General features: G+C 31.5%; 2 protein-coding genes across 3 annotated transcripts; one reads left to right on the top strand and one right to left on the bottom strand.

Moving 5' to 3' along the window:
• Positions 1-1,740: 1,740 nt before the first annotated feature.
• On the top strand, positions 1,741-19,772 carry gammaSnap1 (gamma Soluble NSF attachment protein 1). 2 transcript variants are annotated; one of them, XM_067276402.1, is made up of 10 exons: positions 1,741-1,814; positions 8,256-8,323; positions 11,784-11,868; positions 11,942-11,959; positions 12,031-12,171; positions 12,253-12,319; positions 13,724-13,794; positions 13,870-14,028; positions 18,975-19,095; positions 19,287-19,772. In XM_067276402.1, the coding sequence occupies exons 1-10, from the start codon at positions 1,756-1,758 to the stop codon at positions 19,428-19,430; spliced, it is 933 nt and encodes a 310-aa protein (XP_067132503.1). In that variant the 5' UTR covers positions 1,741-1,755; the 3' UTR covers positions 19,431-19,772. The 2 variants fall into 2 exon arrangements, with proteins under 2 accessions (XP_067132503.1, XP_067132493.1); XM_067276392.1 differs by lacking the exon at positions 11,942-11,959 and having other exon boundaries at positions 11,784-11,873; positions 12,018-12,171.
• Positions 19,773-24,817: 5,045 nt separating this feature from the next.
• On the bottom strand, positions 24,818-26,021 carry LOC136980045 (uncharacterized). The gene is made up of 3 exons (XM_067276094.1): positions 25,721-26,021; positions 25,264-25,439; positions 24,818-25,157 (listed from the first exon to the last, which is right to left on the bottom strand). The coding sequence occupies exons 1-3, from the start codon at positions 25,724-25,726 to the stop codon at positions 24,818-24,820; spliced, it is 522 nt and encodes a 173-aa protein (XP_067132195.1). The 5' UTR covers positions 25,727-26,021.
• Between the last annotated feature and the right edge of the window lie 859 nt (positions 26,022-26,880).

Genomic DNA, 26,880 nt, shown 5'->3' with positions numbered 1-26,880 from the left:
TTTTCTAAACTTTTGTTATAATTGAAAGTTTTTTCATGGACAGTGTTGAATTCAATGTTACCGAGGGATCCCTTAAAAAAATACTTAGAGAAAAATGTTTGAAGACAATACTGTACTGTATACGTGGAACTCCTAATATAAACTTTCCTTGTCTCTGTGAAGCTATAACTCGCTATTTTTTATTTTCGAAATGGTTTTGTTGGTTTTATTAAGTATGTTGCCACATGATGATATTTTTTAATACGAAACTTTAAAAATAAGGCTTACTTCCCACATGATACGAATTAAGCGTTAAAGTATTATCTGTTTTGGAAGCAAAAATTATATATCATTTAATGATAAAAATTTTTAGGGGAATAAATTTAATTTTATTTATGAAAACACTTTATTTTTGTTTAAATACCTTAAATTTGAATGCTAAAAAATTATTTTAAAATTAATTCCAATGTATTTCATTGATTTTGAGGAGGAAAGTATAAAATATATACATATTTAAAATTTCTAATTTATTTATTTGTGAAAAATTAACTGAAGCATATAACATTCTATAAATACAAATTATCATTTCGTCTTGTGGAATTCAAATTCGAATCCAGTCCAGGTCCTCATATTTTTACCATAAGCTATTCAGATCAAGGTGCCAATGGTTGTCAGCATCTTTAATGCTGACAACCATTGGAATATTTTGAGAGGTTATCAGTTTGGAATATATAGGCTCTCGATCTTCACCACCCGATCGCCTCATTGCGAGCCTAGCGAATCCATAATGGACATGGAAAAGAAGATGCTCCTAGTGTCCATAGGTGAAAAGGATTAAAAATAAAAATATATTTTGTGGCGGTCTAGAATCACCATTTAAATGCTCGTTAAGATTTGAAATATCCGAAGCCAGGTTTCTTTCCAAATAGATTTATTTACAGTAATCTACAATACTCGCTACACTTGTCGAGTAAAGAGGTCGTACAAATCGTCCACAGAGAAGTGAACAAGCCAGAAAAGAGCGGGTAAGAGCTCTGGCGGGCGGCCAGCACGAGTTTTTATATTCTCAATAAAGCGCCCCCTGGATTTTCGTATGTAGCGCCAGGTTACAATTTTTCGGCCGCTACATATTTGATAGTTATATAGTTTCTTAACATCTTGCATTTTATTTGTGATTCGTTTTTTAAAAGACGCGTATTTGATAGGAATTTCTAAAACGCATAGAATTATTTGGTGCCGGCCATATGAAACACGCTATAAACAAAAACCGGTAGGACAACTTCCTGACTGCACCGTTCGGGCCGCCATTGCCTAAGCTTGGTTTTTTCGTGGTTTCAAATCTTCCAAATTTTCTGGAATATCAAAATAATGTAAATATAAGTTGTAACGTTTCAGGTGCCAAAAGTCACGCGATTAGAATTTTGGCGCTTTAAACATTAAGGCTTCACATAAATTCAACTTCAAAATACAGCCACTTACACCATCACTATCGCCATAATATTTTTTGCAGCAGAAAACATTTCGCTTAGAATTCAATTCTTCAATAAAACGTATTAAGAGAGAAATAGCATTTACAACGTTGACATTCGCACGCTTCATATACAATATTTATTTATTTATTTATAATTCGAAGATTCATTAATTTGTTTAATAAAGTTGTTAATCTATTAAAAAATTTTAATTTAAAAATAAAAAATTCATCCATTCATTTTTAATAATTTTAGTTAATTTTTTCGATATTTTTGTTTTTGATCAAAAGGTGGCGTTTTCGCTAAAATGGCGTCTGCAAAGAAGATAGAGGAGGGTAACGAGTGCATTAGGGAAGCAGAAAAACAGTAAGATCCGTTTTATATTATTGATTTATTCATATATTTATTTTAAATTGACTATGGTGATAATTTAAATAGATCTATGAACAGAAATGTAAAGACATGCCAATGTTTAAGCTTAGTTTTGCACTTTGAACTTTCAGCATTATGTCAACAGTTAGACGAAAGATAAATTGATTCTAAAATAAAATTTGATTGAAAATGGTTTTAAAAAAACTCTTTTTGAATTATTTTAGATTATTGAATATGCATTAAATGATAAAAGTTAACTTTAAATAATGTGTATTTAAAGTTCATAACATACAGTACATGCATATAGAAATTTTCTAAAAGTCACTCCTACTTAATAAAATTTATAAATCAGTTTATTACATTATTAATTAATTTTCATGCATTCAGATTTTTCTTTACGATTTTAGATCCAAATAACACTGTTGGGACCTTAACGGATCTGTAGACTTTATCTGTAGGAGCAAAGGAACTGTACCTCTATGTGTGACCCTTTGCGCGATATGGCTCCCCAAAATCGCCTACTTCCCGGGGTGAGATTGGGAGTTGTACCATGCATTCCACTAAGACCATCACATTTAACTATCTGCCCGTGTGACTGTGCCAGCTTTGAGTGGCCAATGGTGTTATTCAGATGTGAAAGCTTATCAATTTCTCAATAAATTCAAATAATTTTCTGTAAACTTAATTTATTATTTTCCCGGCTGTTATATATAATGGAACGAAAGTATGGTAATCGGTCAAAAAATGACCCCCGAAGATTTTCATTTTTGGGCTTGGGAAACCTGGAAACATCAAGAAAGGCAAAAAAAAAGTTGGTGCAAGAAAATGCAAAATTGAGAAATGCAAAAAACTGAGCTAACATGACAAATTTGGTGAAATTTTTTCTGGAATAAAGAAGCAAAATATTTGTAGCATGGTAGGATGTAATACTTCTTACAGTAATACCATACCACAGGGGTAGTTATTTTTATTTTTTTTTAATGAAAAAAGACCCAGTTAGAAGAAAGGCATAGATTAATGCCATATGGAGGCTTTACTTTTATTAGTATGTCTTCATTAATTATAAAAGCATTCCTAAGTTTATAAGAAATAAACAAATATTGTTTATTGGAAATAAACAATAATGTCTGTCACTGTCTTTGATAATGCTAACTGGAGAACAGCATTAGCCATGGCATTTCTGAGCAATGCACACTTCATTGACCAGATAATATCTGTAGAGTTTTCTATTAGTATATTATATTTGAATCTGCTGGAGATATGTGTTGGTTTGTTTTCCTATATCATTTTCTTGTCCCAAAAGATCTGGCTAAGTCTTATTGCTTGTTTGTATTCTTTTTTTAAAGTTGCTAATTTATTCCAAGTTTGTGGTAAACTTTTTTGGTTAATGTGAGCCTAGGTATACAAAATGGTGACTGTTGACAATAACATAAATGTGCCTATATTTAATCTTTTTTAAAACGTAAATATGCTACTTACTTTTTCCCCTGCTTTTGGTTACTTTTCCTACTCTTCGACCAGAAACGAAAAATAAAAACAGTTTTATTTTTCATTAAGTCATCATAAGTATAAGTCGTTATACTACCTATAAATTCAATCAATGCATGGACGAAGTGAATTATGAGATTCTATACATCAGTGGTTCGGACAAAATTAACCTGTATTGTACATAAATTTTACTCCTCTTAAGAACTGCAGTCTTACGATTCACATCTCTTGACTTTTCATCTACAATAGGCAGCGTCTCCATAGAGGTTGGCACTTGCGATCCATGGCCACCTAGCCTTCCATGTGTCGTTCAGGTTGACTTTCGTGTCGGAAATCACTATTACATATACTTGGTTATGACAAATTTAACACATTTAACACACATTTCCACACTTTAAACGCAAATTTGAACCACATATAAACCCTTTACAAAGTTTTTATCTCACTTACACAATGTTAACACACCTTTAATACACTTTTATGACATTTAACATGCATTAAACACATTAATGACACGTTTATCATGTTAATTACCATTGACAAACTTTCCTCCTCAATAACTTTAGACTTCGAGTAAGTTGTACAAACTTTGAAAAAAACACAGACACTTTTAAAAAATTAACAACGTACATAATCTGTCTACATCGTAACCAAAATTCGAAATTCACATTATTCCTCATGTTTCCCGAACGGAATTTTTTGATGGATATTTGCATACGAAGGCATCATTACTATCAGCGCCATCTACATTTCTTTTCTAAAAACACTTGCCATCGAGGTTGCCGGAAGCATCGCCATTTTGTATACCTAGGCTCACATTAACCACTTTTTCTTGGTTCTATTTTTTTATCTTCACTAATAAAAAAGTAAGACATGCTGCATGCTTGCATTTACCAAGAAGACCAGCCCTGCATGAACAAAAGGCATTAATCGTTTTACATTAAGCTGAAAAAATAATATATGGCCATTGAGTTAATAGGTTTATGTTGATTCTTTTATCAGTTCCCTTACGTCGTATGTTGATGACAGCAAATCTTGCATGTATTGTACTCTCTTCTTTTGCAATAAACATTAAAGAGATTTTTAAAATTTTTGCATTAATATTTTTATTTTAAACATAAAACATATTTTTATAAAATTAAATTTTAATTATATTTTTATTAAAAAATGATCAAAAGAGATGTAATATAGATGATTAACTTTCCTTTGGGCAACTTGTACTAGAATTTGTTAGCTAGATTTATGTACAGGTACAGTATGTGCATGTGTGGAATACATTTACCAAAAACTATATACTTTTGAATATTTTGAGTAACTTTATGAAAATGGCCTGTTTGTTTTAATTTTTTCCCTGCCATAATGTATTTTCTACAGAAAAATTATTCTGAAAAGTGACAAGAAATAAAATTATTTCCTAAAACTATATTTATTGCACCTATGTAAGTACTTGTTTGTAACTACGTTTTTCAAATTTCTACCACAAGAGGGCACTTTACTGTAGCACCATCTAGATATCAGAGTAGAGACATACGAGTCATCGCCGCCATGTTCTGTCAACTGTCATCACGTGGTCTATGGGTTTACATTAAAGGAGGATGCACACATGCGGCGCGGCAAGGAAAAGCGGTGACGCAAACGCGTCTTCGCCGCGCGGCAGCACGACCACACAAGCGGCAATCCGTTTACATTTCGGCGCATGCGTTCAGTATTCAAGATGGCGAACGATATCGACGCTCCGCTATCCACGTGTTTACAAATTTTGTTTAGTACGGCTCGTTTTATTTAGCTAGAAGATTTCGTCGAAGATTCGAATGAATATTTTGGATTAGAGATATCGTATTGGCAAGAATCTTGCTGAGATATTTTGTTGGATCGATAAAGAACTCATGTACAAAATAGGCTTATTCTTCGATTAAGATCTCTCGATAAAGAATACTATTTCGAGTAAGATTCGGTTGTTTTGTTTTTTGAATTAAATAATATATGATTACTGTATCTGTGTAGAATTTGTGTTAAATTTATTATTCTTTCCTCTTTATTCTGATGTTAGTTATCTCGGTTAACCACGTCGAACTTTCCGCCATTAAAACACCACGTGATTGTATTTTCTCACGTGACTGCCAGACGAAATGTTATTGGCTGATAGAAACGCGTCTTGGCGGCGGCCGCCGCGAAAGATAGAATTCGACCAACTTTCGCGGCATGAGAAAAGCGGCACGAAATAGACCTCTGCGGCGAGAAAAAGTGACGTCATTCTGCCGCTCTTCCTTGCCGTGCCGCATGTGTGCATCCGGCTTAAGAAATGATGCATGTTTTTAGTTTAATAAACTCATTTTTACAAATAAAATACTTTATTAAACTAAAATAAATTGTCATCTTCTTAATGTAAACCCATAGACCACGTGATGACAGTTGACAGAACATGGCAGCGATGACTCGTATGTTGCTACTCTGATATCTAGGTACTCTAGCACCATCTGATTTAGGCAGCAATGAAAGTTACAAAATTTGACACTTTTGTAACTTTCATTCAGTTAATGTGGTTTTGAACTTTTTAATGAAATTTTAGAATAAAAAAATTTTCAAAAAATATAGCAGTTTTATTTATTTCATATAATTAAAGAAACTTTTAAGTACATTGTCCTATAGATTATTCTTGGAGCCAGAATTATAAAGCTTCTGTTATGATATGCTCCTGCCAGAATGAAACATTAAGCTAATGTGTTATAAAAGAGAAATTGTCAGGGTTAAGTTTAACTTAAAAATTAAAAAAAAAAACAAAAAAGATGTTGAGAGCATTGACCATCTTATTGTCTTATTGTAGAAATTTGAATCATTTCCAAGTTTTCTTTCCTGGAATGTTACAGAAGTCAAAATTTTGAATTTTCCAAAATATTTGTTAATACTATCAAGAAATAAATTAATATAAGTAAAGAATTAATCAAAATAAATGAGGATAAAATCAGCAGAGCGAGATAAAGTATCTGGAAATAGTTATGGATGAAAATCTCTGCTTGAACAGGTGGCTAGATAATATTGCCTTGTCTCTTGCCAGGTTCACTGAAATAATAAAAAATTTAAAAAAATTAGGTATCAAACATGATCAATGCTGTTGATGAACTGATAATAGCCAAATAGACAGCAGGTGTACAATTGAAGAAGAGTAAGTCATGTCCACATTCCAACATTCACCAATTCTTTGATCATTTGTTAGATAGAGTTTAGGTTAAAAGTACTACAATATTTGTGTGTATTGTATATTCATAGCTAAGCTTTTATTAATTACTAGAAGGACTTTTCTCCCCTGGCTGCCTACAGTGACTCAACTCCCTGTTCACTTTGTCCGGTTGTTCCCAATAGAGACTATTTATAGGCTAAATAAAGTTTCAAAAATATGTATATCTTTATTTGCCTAATGCCAAGTGAAGATTCCATAAATTAAATCTATTACACGCCTTTAAAGTATCCAGCATACTGTTAAATTTTCATAAGAACGTTTTCGATCACTTTTAGAGATCTTCTTCAGTTACCGATTAAAGATTCCATAAAACTGAGTTCTAACAAAGCTATTAACACTAAATGGTGCTATATAGCTATAGCAGTTAGGTATAGGTATAGATTACTGTACAATGCCTGGTATAAAAAGAACAAAAAAGGGTGTCACAAAGGATAAAGCAGAGTTTTTATTTACCCTAAAGATACAGATTGCTAGTTTAACTTGTGGTTAAAGTGTGATTTGTGGGTAAAGTGTGAGTGTGTGGCCAAGTGTGATTGTTTTAAGGTAAGGAGTTATGTTTTATACTATATATAGACTTATAGTTTTAATTTTCGCTTGTGTTATATGCTAATTTTTAGTAATTTTTGTTTTTCCTAGCCATATACCATTTTCAAATGTCAATTATTGAAATGTTCTAATTCAGTTTTTAATCCAAGGAAAGCCAGTTAATGAGTCCAAAAACTGTAATTAAAAAGTGTTGCTGGGAAATAAAGATATTGGTCTTCAAAGAAATAACACGTAAATGTAATTTTTAGAAACCAACAAGTACTGGTTCAACGTTTTCAGCCACAGTTTATCGGCCCTCATTAGGAAGAATACAAAAACAGTTCTATTAATCGAACATTACAGTGTTCCAATTTTTTAAACCTTCAAAACGATGTTTGAATGAGACAGTGACACACAGTTACATCATAAATAAATAAGCAATATTTTTACAAGGTATAATGTAAAAATGAAATTATTAATAAAATTAAATTTTGTGGAAGTCTAAATATTTCCAGGCTTGTGGTACTGGTATACAATCTGAGTTGATGCAATTTCCATTCTTGTCAGCTCTGTAAATTTCTAAGGCCTCTAATGATTGTATGTCATGTCAGTCAAAATTGTAATAAAGAAAATAAATGTAACAGATTTGCACAGTTATTTCTTAGTTAAAAAAACTTGATTGAGTACTAAACATTTTTTATGATAAGCTGTTACAGAAGCTGAAGTATTTTTTGACAGTTTTTATGAATTTTTGAATATTTTTTTAAGCCTTTAAGAATAATTGACCACTTTATTTTTTTACAACATGTAAAATTTTAATTTGGTAACTTTTGACATAAAGAAGCAGCATCTGCAAATGTAATACTCTGACTTTTGTATCAATCTACAATAAAAGGTGTGGAAAATTAGTCAAGTTTCTGTAAGCAAGGTCATTAAATTCCATTGTATTTATGCTACTTTCTTTTTATGATTTCACAGTATTAAATAATCTATTAAACAAAATTTATGCTTACAAAATAATAATATATGTATTTTTCTTTTTATTTAAATAGTGCAATGATCAAAATTTTCATTTACTATCAGAATAATAATAATAATAATAATATCAAAATAGTAATTTTAATTTAATTATTATTTATATGAAATATTTTGAAGTTTAATGATTTTAAAAATTCTTTTGATAGTTTAAAAACTTCTCTTTTTAAATGGAAGCCTGATTATGATAGTGCTGCAAATGAATATTCAAAAGCAGGTAAGAATTATATTTGAAATAAGTCAAATCTTGATTTAAAAATAATAGTACATTTTATGAATATAGTTCATAGAGAATATTAATAAAATACTGCATTTCTTCAGATCTAAGGCATCATTGATAGTAAGATCCAATTAATTTAAAATTGAAGTCTTGCTAAATATTATAACATACAACAGCACAAATTTGTGTGTAGAGTAAGAAATCCATAGAATTAACATTCATTTATTCATAAAATATAGAATGGAATCCATATAAACTTTCAGTTTTCATTAATATGTTAAAATAAATGAACACAACTTTTACACTCCGCATTACTGTTTCCATGTGTTCTTGATATATGATGCATTTTTGTCTTAATGCAGCATTAATATGGAAAATATAATCTAACTTTTGTAATATTAAAATAAATGCATATTTGGACAGATGGGATGGGCAGAACAGATGGAAGGAAAAAATTTGGTTGCATTATAACTTATGATGTGCACACTAGGTGGGTGAGTGGGTGGTCACAAGGGTGGAAATCCATCTCGCATTCTTGAGGAGGCAACATTTCTACCCATTGGCCTCAAATAGACAAGGCCATTAAACCAGATGTTTAGATGTTCAAACTTTGGCATTTCACTCATTAACATAAATAATTTTTCTAGTGTAAAACTATAGAGAATTATATAATTTACATCATTCTCTTCTGACAATAGGCAGCTCAGTACTACTAATTCTTTGTTGATGTTGTACCAAAAAAACATGTCTTATCTGAATATTTTCATTCTTTCTTTTGCTCTATCCATTACTGCAGTCTGACCAAATGTGTGCACACCAATTTAATTCCATTTGCTTTGCACACTATCTGTTTGCTCAAGTTACCTTGCAGATGCACATGACTGAAGTGCAAATAGCAAGATCAGATAAGACTAAAGTTTGTTAATTTACAGATAATCAGTTATGCACTGTTTGCTATTCTGCAATTTAGCACACTGGCAAGTTTTTTATGTTAAATATAAGACTTGTTTTCTTTCAATTATGGAAATACAGTATTGCATATTTATTGAACTTTATATATTATTTATTTTATTATTATTTTTTCTCTATTAATAAGTACATAAATATTTAAATTATTAGGCATCATTAAACAAAACCAACTCGTCAGATATTAAAAAATTTTTACTTATCGCAGTTTTTAAACTTTCTGTTCAACTTTAGCTAAATTAAATAAATTTTGTACCATTTTAGAATAATAGAATAAATACTAAAAATAAATATAAAATAGCAAAATTGGAATTTATGCAATATTTTGGAATTATTTGATTAAAATAAAGAGAGAAACATGTTATGCTTCACAACAAATAAAAATTTATTGTTAACTGTGGAACTCTTACTTACCATTATATAAATATTCTTGTCACATGGTGGCAGTACTTTCAGGACTTTAAATGTTGTTCAATATACTTCTGCAAAATAACATATGTGCTTGGAGCAGATTACAAGTAAATGAAAAGAATCTATAATTATTGTATTTAGTTTTATATCTGTAAATACACAGCACACAGTCACAGAAAAAAATTTCTACTCTTATATGGTGTTAAATGAGTATGAATTGAATTTAGATGATCACACTACAGATTGAAAAAGTTTTTTGGAACAGAAACAGCAATAAGTGAACTCTATTCTTTTTTGTTTACCGAATCTAGAAATGAAGCCAGTTTTTCTCCATCACCCACTACGATTTTATTATATACCATTAAAAAATTGATGAAAAATGTTAATTTTCCACAGTGACCAAGTTTATCGGTAAATAAATTTCATGCAATGCTAAATAAATTTCTAATATTCATATTTTATTTTTGCTGATTACATAAAAAGTACCTGAAATTTTTTTATAACTGGAGTCGGATAATCACTTCTTCCTTCAGTGTAGGGTAGATCTTCTCTTTGCAGAAACCAGCAGTAGTCACTCATCATCGATTTGTCCCATCTCTCTTGGTAACGCTGCTCAATTTGCAATATGTCCGGGTGAAACCATTCACCCTGCTCAACACTCACTGCACCAAAATTTGATGGGAAAAAGTCCAGATGAGAATGCAAGAAATGAATTTTTAAGGATGCTTCTTCGTTGTTTCTGAGAAGGTTGTAAATTGTTGTACTTCTTTTAAACACCAAAGAGATATTGATATTGTTGGCCTTGACGATTTTCTTGAACTTGCATAAAATGTGAGAGTTGTAAGTCACTGTTTTAAAAAATTAGATGTTTTTTGTGCTTTATTCCTGGACTAAAGTAAATGCTTCATAATTAGGCTTCCTATGACCCCGTGATTGTATCTATACGCTGCTGCACTGTTGGTAATGTTATAGGATGTGTTAATCAATTTTAAAGACAATAATATGCTGGCACAAACAGGGAAAACTTTACGAGAAGATCCCCAATAATTCAGCAATGAAAACAACAGTCATAAATTTTGTCCAATCAAGAGAAAACAACTGTAAAATTTAAAAAGCTTCCATTTCAGCAGTTCATTTCATTTCCAAATGTAACCTGATGATGGTAATTTAAGATTATAAAAAATATTAGTTTGTTTTATTAAACTTATAACTTTATTTTTAAAATTGCCGGTGTTTGGTTTTGTAATTTAGTATTTTAGTAAATTACATTGGGAATTAATAGATTGCAACAAGAAAGGCTAGTTCAAAAACTTCTGCTAGGGGATGCTGATATCATGACATTCTCTAACTTTAGCGACAGTGTCTTGTGTTTGCAGCATTTATGCAGGATGGTATGCTCCTATATTGGCTGCATTGCAAAGCAGGTTTTGTACCAACATTTCACCCATTGCTGGATGATTAATTGCTTGTTTTCAATTACCTTTCTACTATGTTATCCAGATCTGAATTCATATGATTTCTTATTGTAGAATTATTCAAAGAATATGGTTTATCATGGAAATGTTACAACTTTGGCAGGCTTAAAGAATCATATTACACTGCATGTGCAAAGCATCACTTGAGAGTAATTCAGCTGTAGAACAAATGTTCATTGTCTTTGAATTTTACACCTGAAAAATGGGGTAGACATCAGTAAACAACCTCTACAGAAGGCATATCCCTTGCAGAATGAATAAATGCATTTTTGTTGTTTTGTTTTTTATATTTTCCTGCAAATGTCCCCTAGCAGAAATTTTTGAACAAATTTCTTTTGTAAAATCCTTTTCCACATCCATTGCTTAGTCTGTATACAAATTTTGAAACTTTTTAATGAAATTTAATGAATTTAAGAAACTTTTTAATGAAATAATAATTAATTTTTATTCTAAAAGATAATGAATGAATAAAGTACTTTCATTGAATTTTGAATTTCTTTTAATAGATCTTAATTACATTAATTATCTAGTTGTAAACTGATACAGTCATTATTTAAAGAATTTAAGCAAACATTGCTTAATACTTTAATTATATCTATTCACAGCAACTTGTTTCAAGACCGTCAAAGCATACGAGCAGTGTAAAGACTCGTTAATGAGAGCTGCTGATTGCTATGCAAAAAACAGATCGTATCCTTTTTACTAGGGTTTATGTGCATTTAAAAATTCTTTTATTTCAGATTATTTCTTAACTAAATAAAAGATATTTTTCAGCTGCTAAGTAAGTAGATTTTATTAAATAATTTTAAGAACTGTCATACTTTTTACTATATTGGCACCTTCTTTTAATAGGAGTTATGAACAAGCTGCATTCGTCTGTAAAGACATGGAAGATTATCCGACAGTGATTCACCTGATTCAGAGGGCCTGTCAATTATTTCGTGAACATGGAACTCCCGACACTGCTGCTATAGTGTTAGAAAAAGGTGCTAAGTAAGTTTCTCCGTAATGATGTTTATATAATCTACTTAAATATGTATAGTTCTGCAAATTTTAAATGTTTAATATTTTTAGAATGGTGGAGAATAAATTACCTGATAGAGCTATTGACCTTTATAATAAAGCAGCCGAAGTAGCTATGGTAAATTCATTAAATTTTAAGATCTTATTTTCTACAGTGAAACCTGCTAGATAACCTCTTTTACTAAATAAAAACATCTAAGTTTTAAGCATGTTTTTATAGTTTTTAATAAACAAATAGTTACGTAACAATTTTGAAAGTGCACTGTTTGCAACTCTGTTTTTTTCTTTTATATTTATGTTGTTGTTTGCAATATTAAAGTTCACCTTAACTTTGGACCAATGTGAAAGCTACAGACCACGGAATACTAATAAGTAATTCACAACAAAATATAGTCCAAAGATAGGCATAACATGTTACATCCTTAATTTAATCACCCTTACAAAATCATTATTATATATTATAATAATTAATGTTAAAAGGTTGCTTAGCTTTGGCAATAATTCAAAGTTATAGTGAACTAAACTATAAGTATAGTGTAATTATGCATGCTTATGATTTAGATTTAATTTTATATTTACAAAAATATTAAAAACTATATCTCATATCACAAAGCATATCTTTGAACAACTAGTTCCATTAAAAATTAGAAAATTCTGAAATCTTTGCTATTTTATTACACACCAAAAGCATAAAGATTATCATAAATGTATCCTTGTTTGTATTTTTTGAAAATATAAATGTTTTGGAGTGACTTTGCTCTAGCTTTGGATGAAATTTAAATTATACAGTATAAAATATAACATAAATTCATTATCTTGAAAAATAGCAATACTTGCTTAGATTTAGAAGTACAATTTTTCATGTTCTATGAGAAAAATATTTCATTTATTGAATACTTTTATTTCATTTTTTTACTTGATGTATCAAATATTTCAATTATTAAAATGTTCAATTAAATTGAAAAAATACACGAATGATCAGTTTTGTAATTTTATGTTGTTGTGAATGAGATTTTTTCCTAAAACATGTAAGGTTTAGATGAACCATCTTTTGATATTTAAATGATAGAGAATGATTCTTTAGAGTTTTTCTAACAAGTTAGATTGCCATTTGTCTAAATTCTCTCCATTAATATTCAGTTATCACACTAATCTTTCAAAATTCAAATAATTGTTTGTGACTTTGAAGGATTAGTTTATTACTTATGTAGAGAAATAAGTAATATTTTCAAAATATTATACATGGCTTCTTTAGAGAAGTTAAAGTATTTCTTAATCAAGTGATCATTGATAAGGGGGAAGATATTGTTGAACATTTTTCTGTAATACACTGTACTTTCTTACTTAGTTATCATTATCTAAACTTAGTTACAGACATTTGAGCATGACTGTTATACATAATACGTAAAATGTTTATTTCATTGTTTCTTTATCAAATAATTTGAGATATTCTTAAGCCAGTTTCACTGTACTACAAATGACTACTGTTTTTTTTTTTTTTTTTTTTTTTTTTTACCTATAGCTAGAAGATCGCCCTCGTCAAGCTGCCGAATATTTATGTAAATCTTCAAGATTATTATTAAAGTATAGACGGTGAGAAATATTTTAAATAAATACACTTGAAGCATTAAAAATGGGAAATCTGTATAAATAACTGTTTCATTCTAGTTATGATGAAGCAGCAGAAAACATGACAAGGGAATATGAATATAATCTGCAAGGAGACAATCCGGCTGCAGCCGGAAGATTAATAGTCGCTCTTGTGTTAGTCCACTTGACAAGAGAAGATTATGTTGCTGCCAGTAAAATCTACAAAGAAGGAGGAGGGTAATTTATTTTTCAATATTAAGTTTATGCACAGATATATCATTTAGCACAGGATGAGATGTTAATTATTGGGTTGAGTCATAAATAAGTTCCGTTAGCAAGTAGGTGTAAATGACTGTCAAATACTTGCCAGATGTTGTGTTGCTTCAACTGAGTTTTATTAGTGGCTATTAGCAAATAGTCTATAAATGTAAATTTTAACACTGAAGTGTCAATAATGTAATAAAAAATTATTTTTGAATTCATTTAAAATGGAACATTTGAAAGTGCATGTACGCCATATCATGTTGTGGGAGTTTAAACTTGGCAATAACACTACAGAAACAGCAAAAAAGATTTGCAATGTCTATGGCAGTGGTGTAATTTCAGACAGAGCAGTTCAAAAGTGGTTTACAAAATTTCGTTCTGGTGATTTCTCCTTAAAAGATGATGAAAGACCTGGCCGCTCCTCAGACTTTGACAGCAACGTTTTAAAGGTCCTGATTGAGCAGAATCCATGGAAAACGACAAGGGAGTTAGCAGAGAAACTGCACACATCCCAATCAACCATCAATCGTCACCTCCAAAAACAAGGAAAAGTAAGCAAGCTGGGAGTTTGGGTTCCACATAACCTCAGTGAATGGAATAAGGCTTACAGAAGGTCGATGGCTGCTACCTTGCTTTCTTGGCAAAAAGAGGAATCTTTTTTGGCTAAAATTGTTACGGGAGATGAAAAGTGGATCACATACGAAAATGTTATTTGAAAAAGACAATGGGTTGACAAAAATGATCAGCCACAACCAGACCCTAAGTCCAGTGTGCATGGAAGGAAAATTTTGTTATATGTATGGTGGGATCGTCGAGGAATTATCCATTTTGAGTTGTTGCCACGCAATGAAATTGTTACTGCAAATGTATACATTCAACAGTTAGAGCAACTTCGGCCAAAACTTCATGAAAAGCGTCCTGCACTTGTTAACAGAAAAAAGATCACCTTATTGCATGACAATGCAAGGCCACACACAGCGAAGATTACACAAGAAAAAATTTTGGAGTTTGGCTGGTCTGTTTTGCCTCATCCACCATATTCACCGGACCTGGCACCAACAGATTTCCATCTTTTCCGGGCACCGCAGAATGCTTTACAAGGGCAATGCTTCCAAAATGATGACCAGGTTCAGGAGTTTTTTGATTCGAAACCACCAGAACTTTATGCAAGGGGAATTGACATGTTGCCCGAAAAATGGCAAGAAGTCATTAATAATGATGGTGAATATGTGTTAGATTAAAGTCTATTTTTGTACATTTTATTGGCAAATAAATTTCGATTTAGAAAACGGAACTTATTTATGACTCAACCTAATAATTTAATTACATTTTATAAAGAAATTTTTTGTTTATAACACTTCTAGAGGAGAATTTAATAACTTGAGTGGTAATCACACTTTTTTTTTTTCATTCACTTTTCATTTGTAAATTATGATTGGTATTGTGTGTGACTTAATGACAATTTTACTGGTTATTAGCATTTACAATTTTTATAAAACCCATCACTACTCAAAATTAAGCTTTTTGCCATTTTATAATAATTAAAAATATAAAAGCTTTTTAATAATAAAATATCATAACAGATGCCACCAAACATGGAGTTTTAAATGTTGCTGAGAAAGTTAAGCAACTCATTGCTGGATTTTTTCATAATATCAATATTATAAAAGATGAAAAAGAAAACTTTTTATACATTTTGACATTTTTAGCACTACATTGCATTGCATTCTGACTTGCAAATAATTTCTACTTTTTTGTAAACTGAGAGATATTTTCTTTTCTTTATAGACATCTTCCTTATAGAAGGATTCATTTCTAACTAGAGTATACAGTAATTTTATGATCATAATGGTGATTAGGTAAATTGGCAGAGTAGGGCCTGAAGCTGATCAGCGAAAAGAGGAACGATCTCCAAAAAGAAAGTTGAATGATAAATAAGCTTGTAATCCATGTAGATCATAAAACTAAGTAACCCTTTCTGTTTTATCTTTTCCTAGAATTTGGTATCACATTTCTTACTATTGGAACAATTAAGAATGTTCATGTGTTTGCCTAGCTACTGAAAATTTGCTTGGTATATCTCTGAAGTACTCTCATTATAATCGTGAGAAAATGTATGGAAATATGCATAAATTAAAATTCTAATGGCAATTTGCTTGTTATAACTGTGAACTTGTTATATCCATGTTTGACTGTATTTGCTTAATGATGGCAATTATTATGAGAACAACAATTTTTTTTATTTTCACACAGTATGTCAGAGCAAGTTTTCTAGTTTAAGGCAACAGCCATAGCAGCTACTGTTGCTTGTGTGGCTGAAAATTAAAAAGTAAAATTCCATTTTATAGACCATATTTGTTTTTCAAATTGACAAGACGTGAAAACAAGTAACAGTAGATTGAGTTATGATCATTTAGACTGAAATATACATTACAAGAAATGAAATATAAGTAAATACAGTCAAACCTCAGTTAATGAACTTAATTCATTCTAAAAGTTGTTCAGAAATCTATTTGTTCCAAACCAAAACAAAACCTTTTCTTTTTGCTGTATTTCATCCATAAAAATGCCTAAAGATTCAATATAATACTATATTCTCTATATCTATTTTATATACTGTATTTATTAAAAGCAAAATGTTCTATCACCATCAACAGAAACTGAAACCAAAACTAACACTTTACAAAGAAGTACTATAAATAGGAACTTAGTTCTGCCTGGATGAAATATAACTCAAATCAATCAAGACAGACAACAAATATTTTACCCATGCTTTCAGAAATATTATGTTTCAATTGATTTTATTTTATTTTTAGTTCCAGTTTTGGTGTAAAGGCCAGAATTTTAATTATTTTTAGTTTTAGCTGGCTACCTAGTGTGTGTGTATATACATACATACATATATATATATATATATTATGGACAAAGTGATTAATAGGGGCATTATGAATAATGACCAACAAAATTGGGCATTGTAATAAATTTCAATAATTTATCAAATTGACCAGTCATTATGATTACTACTATCATCTGGTCAGGCAAAATGATAATATGTTGAGGAGTGATCATCTGACATACACTAGCCAATCAGCACTCACATCTGAGTTCCACATGCATATGGCGTTTATTACCGAATTTGGCATGATTGCAACTGTTTGTGCTCTCGACGGAGTCCTCCTTGAAAGGAGCCACCGGCAGGCCACCAGTTGTTTAATGTCACTAGTTATTTATTCATGGTAGTTCTTGAACACACGTATCAATATCTAGTGACGTTAAACAATCAGTGGCCTGTTGGCGGCTCTTCTCCAGGAGGAATCTGTTGGGAGCACAAACAGTTGCAACCACCACCATGATGGTGCACATAGGTAAAATTTTACTATTTAATTAATATAGTTAATAGTACTTAGTTTTAAAAGATTACATGCTCTTTTTAAAATACTTTGAAATAATTCACAAAAATAAATATTTCTAAATGAAATAAGTGGAGTTTTTTTTAATCAGATTAAAATGTCTCACAATTTAAAATTCAGTACTAAACATGATATGATTGGCAACTCAGAGTGCCGATTGGCTAGCATATGTCAGATGATCACTCCTCAATGTATTATCATTACTTTGCTCGACTAGGTGATAGCAGTATTCATAATGACCAATCAATTTGATAAATTAATAAATATTTATCACACTGCATGCCCTTTTTGGTCATTATTCATAATGCCTGAGTAATTACTTTATCTATAACACATATACATCCTTATATATATTTGTTTGTTTGTTTGCTATACACTCCTAAGCTGTTTTTTGACCAATTTCTACGAAACTTGGTAGTTACATTCAAATACTTCTAATTTAAATAATGTCATTTATCTCATCCCAAAATATTCATAGCATTTATACAAATCAATTAATTTTTATTTACATCTGATTTTCTGAGTTACATGTAGCACTATCTATTGGCAAAAAAGTTAACAAAATAATTAACTAAATATAATTCTTACAAAAAAAAGGACATAATTTTAAAATACTCTGATAAAGTGCAAAATAAATGTACCATGATGCCATTACTGTGACAGGTAGCATGTAGCACTTGCCTGAGTGGAGTGTAATAGTGTTTTGCTCCTGAACATCATACTTTTCCTGTTAGCAATAGAGTTGTTCCGGTTATGTGTCAAACTCTGTTCAGGGGAAATTTTCATACTGAAATAACATGACTTGTGGAACAAAATCAGAATTTCATATGTGGTTAATCTGGTTCTCTTTCTCTTATGATTTCCATATTTGATCTCAACTGTCATCTGTCTAACTGTTCTTGAGATTAAGGAAGGTCAGAGATGGACATACAACTGGGAATTTATAGCTCTATAGTTTTTCCAAATTGCAGCCCAATAAGTATACTCCAGTAACTGGGTGGATAAAACGTTTAGGGAAAAATTTTGAATTAAAGTAACGTTCTAAACTGGAAGTTCGTATATAGTTAATCTGGGCCCCTGCCCTAAGCTTTCCACATCTGGTCTAGACTTTCATCTATTTAACTCCTGTCTCAAGATTAAGGAAGGACATATAAATAGGTGATGATAGTGGAAATTTATAGGTCTACAATTTTTTCAAGTGCAGCCCAATAATTTTTCCATAAATGTAATATTTACGAGAACACACTTTTCAAGTGTATTTTCTGAAGAAATAGTTTATATATTAATATGGAATTTTTTAAGTTTATAACTACAGAATGATTAAACAAAAACAGAACTTGCTACAAGTAGTATGAAGTGTTTCACAATGCTGTAAACTGGTTTGTAGCATTGCCAAATTCTTCAAGCTATTGCTTCTGGATTTTATGTCTTCTTGATCACCTATTATTTTTACAGCTATTTTGAATTATATCTAATAAAAATAATGATTAAAAGTTCTTTCTTGTTTAGTTATGTTGAACGTGAAGAAACCATGGTGTTGACTAGTTTATTAGATGGTTATGATCAAGGAGATGCTGAACAAATGTATTATGCTTTAAATCATCCTTTTATTAAACATATGGATGTTGAGGTAAATTTTATAAACATTAGTTTATTATATAAATAAATCTTAATTTGAATATTTTCAAGAGATTGCATTTGACTTAAACAATAGAACCTTCTTTAATTGTACAATACTTAATTTATAACTTGAGAGTCAAAATTACATATTTGGGAACTTTATTTTAATATATATTTTGATGGTTTTATTTTACTAATTAGTATGCAAAGCTTGCTCGTTACCTTCAGGCAAGTTGCATGAGTAATCAGTCGACCACCAAGGCACAGGATAGTGCCGTCACAGAAGCAGGTGGATCACAAGATGACCGACATTCGGATGAAGAATTTTCTGGAGGATTACTGTAAATTCTTAAAACTGTAAACATCTTCACTTCATTCTAATAATATTGACTAATATATATTTGACCCGAAGTATTCTACGTAGTAAAGCAATCGTCTTACGATTAACTTATCAAAAATGCGTACAGTACGACAATACTTTTATAATGTATTCCTACTGAGTTTGTCGGAATGACTTTCTGACAAATTTCTATAATTGAGAGGCAATCAAGATTCCATTTTAACAAAATTGTTTTACGTTATATAGCTCTCTATTTGTTGTTTATATAATTATTATTGCAACATTTTTGTTGCTTTGTATGATTATTGTATATTATATAGAGAAATAAATGTATTAAATTAAAACTATTTATTAAATGTATAAAAATTATTGTACTAAATTAATTGTATGCTTTATGCAGATCATTTTATCAATTTTTAGGAATGATTTTATTTTTCAAATTAGTTATGACATTAGATACTGTTTATTGTAAAGAAATTGAGAGATGTATTTATCTTAAATAAATAGTAATTATTGTTCAAGAAAAATTTCGTGAGCAGTTCTGTTATGCACAATCCCAATAGAGGGTTCTGGCACAATTAGGAAAGATCCTGTTTTGAATCTGGTCCAGATTTTCACTGATACTTTGAGCCATACTTCATTTATTTTTATCCAAATAAATATATTTAACTCTTGTAAATACTATTTTTATTGGTTTTGTTATAAGAGTTAAATATATATATATTTGGAATACAAGTCTAAATGGAATAATTTTTAATGTATTGATCTAAACTTTACATAAAAATTTTAGTTTTGCCACACAATGTAAATCCACTATGGAACAATTTTGTGTCACTCAAAGCATATTTTCATCCAACTGGAGCATCAAGAAAGAATTCTTAGCAATTTTCCAGTCACAATTATTATTCAAGTGACATGGAATCATGTCAAACTGTAAGAGAAATCTTGTTAACAATATGAAAAATGAGAAGCTACTCTTGGATGGAATATATTCTGCTCTGTAAATGATGATGAAGAGTGAACTTTAGAATGTACAAAAAAAACTAACAAGGGTTGGTCACAACATGGTTATCTCATATTTTGGTAATATTGTTTGTGTGGACAAGCCTTGGTATGAATCTTTATTAAGAGAAGAAACAAAGCACACTTCTCAAACATTTTAAAGAAAATTAAAGTTAAAAATTTCAGAGACTTATGCATATGTTTTGCACAATGTATCATCAAAGACTGCATGGTCCAGTGGGAGTGTGCCTTACTCATATTTGTGAGCTTTCTGGTTTGTGTTTCAACAAGCAAGCTTTTTTCAAATCAATGCAATTTTTACATAAAATAATTATAATTTACATGGATTTATGCAGTAGCTATTTATTTTCTATTAAAAACATGCATTTTTCATTTTTTGAAAATCATTTTCAAAATTGCTGTGTTAAAAATAAAGTTTGTTTTTAAAACTCCAATAATTAATTATTTTGTAGTTTATGATATTATTATTAAGTTATAACTTTATGTCTACTATCTGCTTGCTTTATTAGTCATACATTGTTTATATCATACTGTAAGTATGATATAAACAATTAGAAACCTAAGAATAAGAAGTGACATCGAAAGGTGATTGTACCGTCTCATTGAATTGTTACCGTCACATGTAACAATTCAATATGATATTGAGTTTCAGTGATAACTAATAATTGTTTGAATTTATGTAATTGCTTAAAATGTCCAATTGTTTGATATTCTTCCTAAATATAAAATATTTCAAATTTATTTTTAACAGAAGCAATTCTGAAAAGGAATTTTCAAAGAATGAAAAATCCACATTTTTAATAGAAAATATAAACTACTGTATAAATCCATGTAAATTACAATTATTTTATGTAAAAATTGCATTGACTTGAAAAAAGCTTGCTCATCAAAACAAACCAGAAAGCTCACAAATATGAGTAAGGTACACTCCCACTGAATCATGCAGTCTTTGATGATATACTCTGCAAAACATATGCATAAATCTCTGAAATGTTTAACTTTAATTTTCTTGAAAATGTTTGAGAATGTGCTTTTGTTCCTTTTCTTAATAAAGATTTATATCAAGACTTGTCCACAAACAATATTACTGAAATCTGTGACGACCACATTGCGAACTTCCCTTGTAATAAAGATATTCTGAACTTACAACATGCCAAAGATTGATGTAACTGGAGTGAGATTTCAAGAGCTGTGATAGATTAGAGGAAACTGTTTAAGCGAGTGAATTAAAACAGTCTCTTGTTTCCAATGAAGATATTACTTTGAATACAGTATGATGAAATCATTTCCAAAAGGTTTAATAAAATCTAAACAACAGTGCACATGGAATCAAATTACAGCATATATTTAAGATGTATAGGACTGCAATTACTGTATAGAGTAGTACTACGCAGTGGCGTGCCGTCATTGGAAGCGCCGCATCCACCTTCCAATGAGACCGTGAGATTCATAATGCAGTTATAATAAAATATTAATTTTATTATAACTGCATTATGTATCTTATCAAAAAATTCTATACTAAACGTGAAAAAAACGATAAGATTGCTATTGTATATTCGAATATCAGTGGCGGAATGGAAGCGCTTCCGAGACAGCTTTCAAGGCGAGAATAACTGATGGTGTAAAGCAGCCAGAGGGCATTGGCGCATGCGCTTTACAGAGCACCAACCTCAGCCGGTTTAGCCGGTAGAAACTACACACGCGTAAGGGTTGTTTCACACTATGACCGACTGGGCCGACCGGTCCGACTCGCCCGATCCTATAATCGGACCGACTAGTAGTAAAAGAATTCACACTGAATACGATTATGTCGGTGGCCGAGTCGTAAGGACCAATCGGAACGCGTCTTACAGGTCAGAACACTAGCCAATCGTGGTAAGTTTTTCAATTTAAACAGAAAACATGGCCGTCATTGAAAGGTTGTTTTGTGTACGCGTGTTCGCGGGCTAACGACACCATTTTAGCATTTTTAATGTTGCTTTCTCTTGTAAATGAAATGTATTATGGTGAATTAAAGTAATTCGTTTTGTTAATATCGATGAGTGCCTGCGTATTTCTTAATAAAGTTGTTCTTAAACGAAGCAAATAGACGGAAATAAAAAATCGTTCGTAACTTTTAAACGGTTGATCGTAAGTAATTTTTTTTAATACCAATCGATTCAGCGTATCAAATTACATTTAGATATGTCTACGTCTATTCGTTAATATGAAGTTTAAGACTATTTTTTAGCTGGATACCTTTCGCTTTACTCTAACCAATTATTTTTTTCAATGTCGCCTTTATAATCGGCTCGCCGAATATCATAAAGCCATGGATATTTTCTGACTTCGTTTATTAAAGCTTCCGAGAAAACTTTACCTTCCGCCATTTTCTAACTTCGGATAAATCTAAACTCTGATTGGTTATAGCTTCGAAGCTCTCATTGGCTGCAGCTCACCGACTGCTCCGACGCGACTACAAATATTTAACTTTTTAAATCTGTCCGACTGGAACGACCAGTCGGTCGACCGACTGCTGTTGCCATGGCAATACGACTAGGAGTCGGACCGGTCGGCCCAGTCGGTCATAGTGTGAAACAGCCCTAACGCTTCCAACGATTCTATCCCTTAGCCACTGGTAGGGAGCTGTCTGACTAAGTGAATTGTTTAAGATTTAAAAACTAAAGAGTATTCAATGTTATTTTTATGTACGTTTTTTGCGAAGTTATATTTAATTACAGTATAATTATATTGACAGATTTTCAGACATAAAATCTTTAGCATTTTTATCACAGATGTTTTTCATAATATTAAAATTATTAACAATTTTTCCAAGCGTGTTCTAATTCTTCAAATTAAGTACATTTTATGGGAAATTTCTTGATTTATCTAAATTACGTAGCGAATCGCAATATTTATATTCGTGTCTGGACTATATTGACAAGTAATTCTTAGACATAAAACGTATTATAATTAATGTCGATCCGAACAAAGACGTACTAAAAGAATTATATGATTTAATATCGTTAATTTTTAAGGTACCACCTACGGTGGGTCTGTCGAGCGCAGTTTTTCGACCACGGAGCGAATTCGTACATTGGCCAGGAACACTCGGTCGGAGGAAAAATTGTCGCTACCGTTGCTTTCGATAGAAAAACAGCTTTCAAATACGTCGATGGAGTCGACGACCGGCGACTTTTACGATAAAGTAATTAACGACTTGGCGGAAAAATCGCCGAATAGAATTAGTTTATAAAAAATTAAAAAAACAAGTTTTTCTATCATTGTTTGTATCGTATCAATTTGTATTATGTATGTATTATTTGTATTTTAGAACTAAAATACATAAATTGTTTATTTTTGTCATTTCCAGTATTTGTTTAAAACTTTTATGGACATGTCATGTACCGGATGGGTCTGACCCGTCACGAAAGACGCGACAAAACGGTTAATTTAGGGAAAAATTTATTAGTTTAAAAAAACATAGGTAAAAGCCGTTCGTAGTCGGACACCCATTGTTTATATCAAACTGCCGGGCAGAAACCGTAAATCGCGGAAGGAAGTCGTCCTATGATCGGTGGAAGATCGAATTCGTCTTCGATTTTGACTTTTCTCACTCTCCAGGTAAGAGTCTCATTACGTTTAGTAACCAGGGTCCAACCACTCGGAAAGCGTGATTGAGAGAGAACGACCAATCTGAGTGGATGAAAGAAAGAACAGAGATTGATATAATCTTCGACAATTGAGGACACCTGGCACTCGGTTGACGTTCCGAATAACCAAAACGCAGTGTGTCAACGCGCAAAAAAAAAGGGGGGAAACAGTTTCTCGTCTATTGTGCCAGCCTGTAACCCGTGCCACTTCGGACTTAGACCGTGTCCCCGACTCCAACGGACGAAGTCTCCCCGTGCCTTACAGACTTGTCGACGCCACTGTCCTGGGGCCATCTTCGATCGACCATCGAAGAACCACATCGACGCTCGGGACGTCTGAACGGCTGATTGTCTTAAAGCAAACTATTTTGACACTGGGATCTAGTAAAATAGAAAAAAATCAGAAAAACTTCAGTGTAAGACTCAAGATTATACAGAATGTTTTATTTAATATAAAATACAGCATTTTTAAATGTTTCTTTATGAAATGGCATTTTTAAGATTTGCATGTACTGTACAAAACCAAAACGGGATTGACAGCAGTGGCTTCTTCAGCTTGAAGAATTTCTTATTTTCAGAAATGTAAAACGCTCAGTAGTGTTTGTTTAGGTGCTTGTAAACGTTAACAAGCTTAGCTGTCTTTTCCTGTCCAAGTCGATTTCTAAGTTTTGAATGAACGAGTCCATAGGTAGAGAAAATTCTCTAAATTCCCGCTGAAGAAGCATTGCTGTGTGCAGCTATGTACCTAATTTTAAAAGAGGTTCATAAATTCTGTCACGTAATAACTGCCACCATGTAAGAGGGGTGATATTAGTTAGCACAGGCTCTGCAAACATGTGTTGCAGAAATGGGCTAGTTTTTGCCAAGTATTTTAAAACTGAAGGCATGGCATCTGGGTAGCGAGCGTGGCACACAGTTAGTGCAGCATCCTTCATACTGTCTGTTTGCTTTGCACCCTGGTATCTTGGGTCCAGAAGGTTTGCTAAAAAGTGATAGTCTGTGATAGCCATATCAAATCTATCTTTGGCTGCTTGCGTGACTCCAGTGATCCCAAGTTGTTGCGAGTCATTTTTAACACTATAAAAGTAATAATACCATTAGGTGTATAAAATTAATGAATTTAATGAACACAGTTTTGAAATTAGATTGGTTACAAAAAACAATTCTGGCTAATGTAACTTACCCAAACCAGAATTCAGTTCCTTCACTGATTGTGCAGTCATTTCTTTGCATTTTGTCTAATGCAACAGCAATGATCTTTAAACGTGTCGGCAAATCTTCAGCATCACGCTTAATTTCAAGGTTTTGAACTTTGGCTACAATATCCTTGTGAATTACGAGCCTGTTTTCATCGCAAACCTGTTAACATAAGATTTGTAACTGTTTTTAGGATTAAACACTCGATACTCATTATTCAATACTCATTGAATACACGAGTAGAGTAGAGTTAACTAACATTAGAGTAAACAGTCAGTTTACAAAATAAAATAACCATATATTTCATCTCATCGTTATTACTCTAAGTATATTATTACTATATTACTGTAAGTAATCACACAACTAGTATATGCTTTATGAATTAGTGACTTTTCTACAGTACAAAATAAGAAAATAAAAACAACTTAAAGTAATGATAGTACCTTCATTAGGATAGACCAGTTCTGAATGTATGACTCTAAGCAATCGGCTAAGCTGTTCCAACGTACGGTACATCCTGTGGTAATATCAATCCTTTTCCACCTGCCTCTTTGTATTTGGCTTTTGGGAAATGATGATTCCGGAAGTATACAATGATGCGCTTAACTTGTTCATTAACCTCTTTAATATTGATATCTTGATCCAGTAAGTTTAAAATATGAGCGGAGCATCCATAAGTGACAATATCTAAATTTTCTGTCATTGCTAATGTTTCTTTCATTTTTTTTCATATTGCTTGCCTTGTCACTTATCAGGTTTCTTACTTTACAGCCATACTTTTGATTGCATTTTTTTATTGCTGCAGTTGCAATAATTTCTAAATAGTTTGATGTGTGCCTTTCTGCGCCTGTATCAACTGAGTCAATCAATGAACTGTTCCATTAGGATCAGTCACACAGACACAAATCACTGGTTCATTATGGATATTACTCCACCCATCAATAGCCATTCAGACTGTAATATTCCTTTAACTCATCAGCTGATTCATTCTCAATGGAATTGTGTACAGTGTCCAGCAAGGGTCCCCCAATTTCCCTTCTGTGTGGAGGGTCATATCCAGGTGGCAACATCTGACAAAATTTTATAAATTCGGGATGTTCTACACGAGTAAAGGCTGAATTGGTGGCATATATAAATTTTGCACATTTTAGATCGAATTGCATTTTTTGATTAGTTGACGTTTTCACAATAAATGAATCAATGCGTTGCGATTTTACTTTGCTTTAGGATGCAGTGCCAATGCCACTAGTGGAGCCAGAAGTGATGGCGGAGCGCTTCCCACTGGTCTCAGACTCAGGCTCCTGACTTTCTGACTTCTACCAATCTAAATAATAAATATAGAAACAATAAATTAATTACTAATTAGGTGTATGTTTTTAATATTACTACTATATACAGACGTGTGAAAATTATTAGACTCGAGTCGGACCAGTGTAATATAAAATGATACAAATTAGGATAAGAACGAAAAATAATACACTTTATGCACGAGTCTAATAATTTACAGTCTTCTGTATGTTCAGTTCGGAATGATTACGATATGTAACTGTACTTAATTAGGCCTCGGAAACCAAAGTATTCACTTTGGTTTCCGAGGCCTAAT

Source organism: Centruroides vittatus, unplaced genomic scaffold (genome assembly GCF_030686945.1).
Source record: "Centruroides vittatus isolate TY-2023 unplaced genomic scaffold, ASM3068694v2 contig_1159, whole genome shotgun sequence".
In the NCBI taxonomy this organism is placed as follows: Eukaryota; Metazoa; Arthropoda; class Arachnida; order Scorpiones; family Buthidae; genus Centruroides; species Centruroides vittatus.
This window is presented reverse-complemented; position numbering and strand designations above follow the sequence as displayed.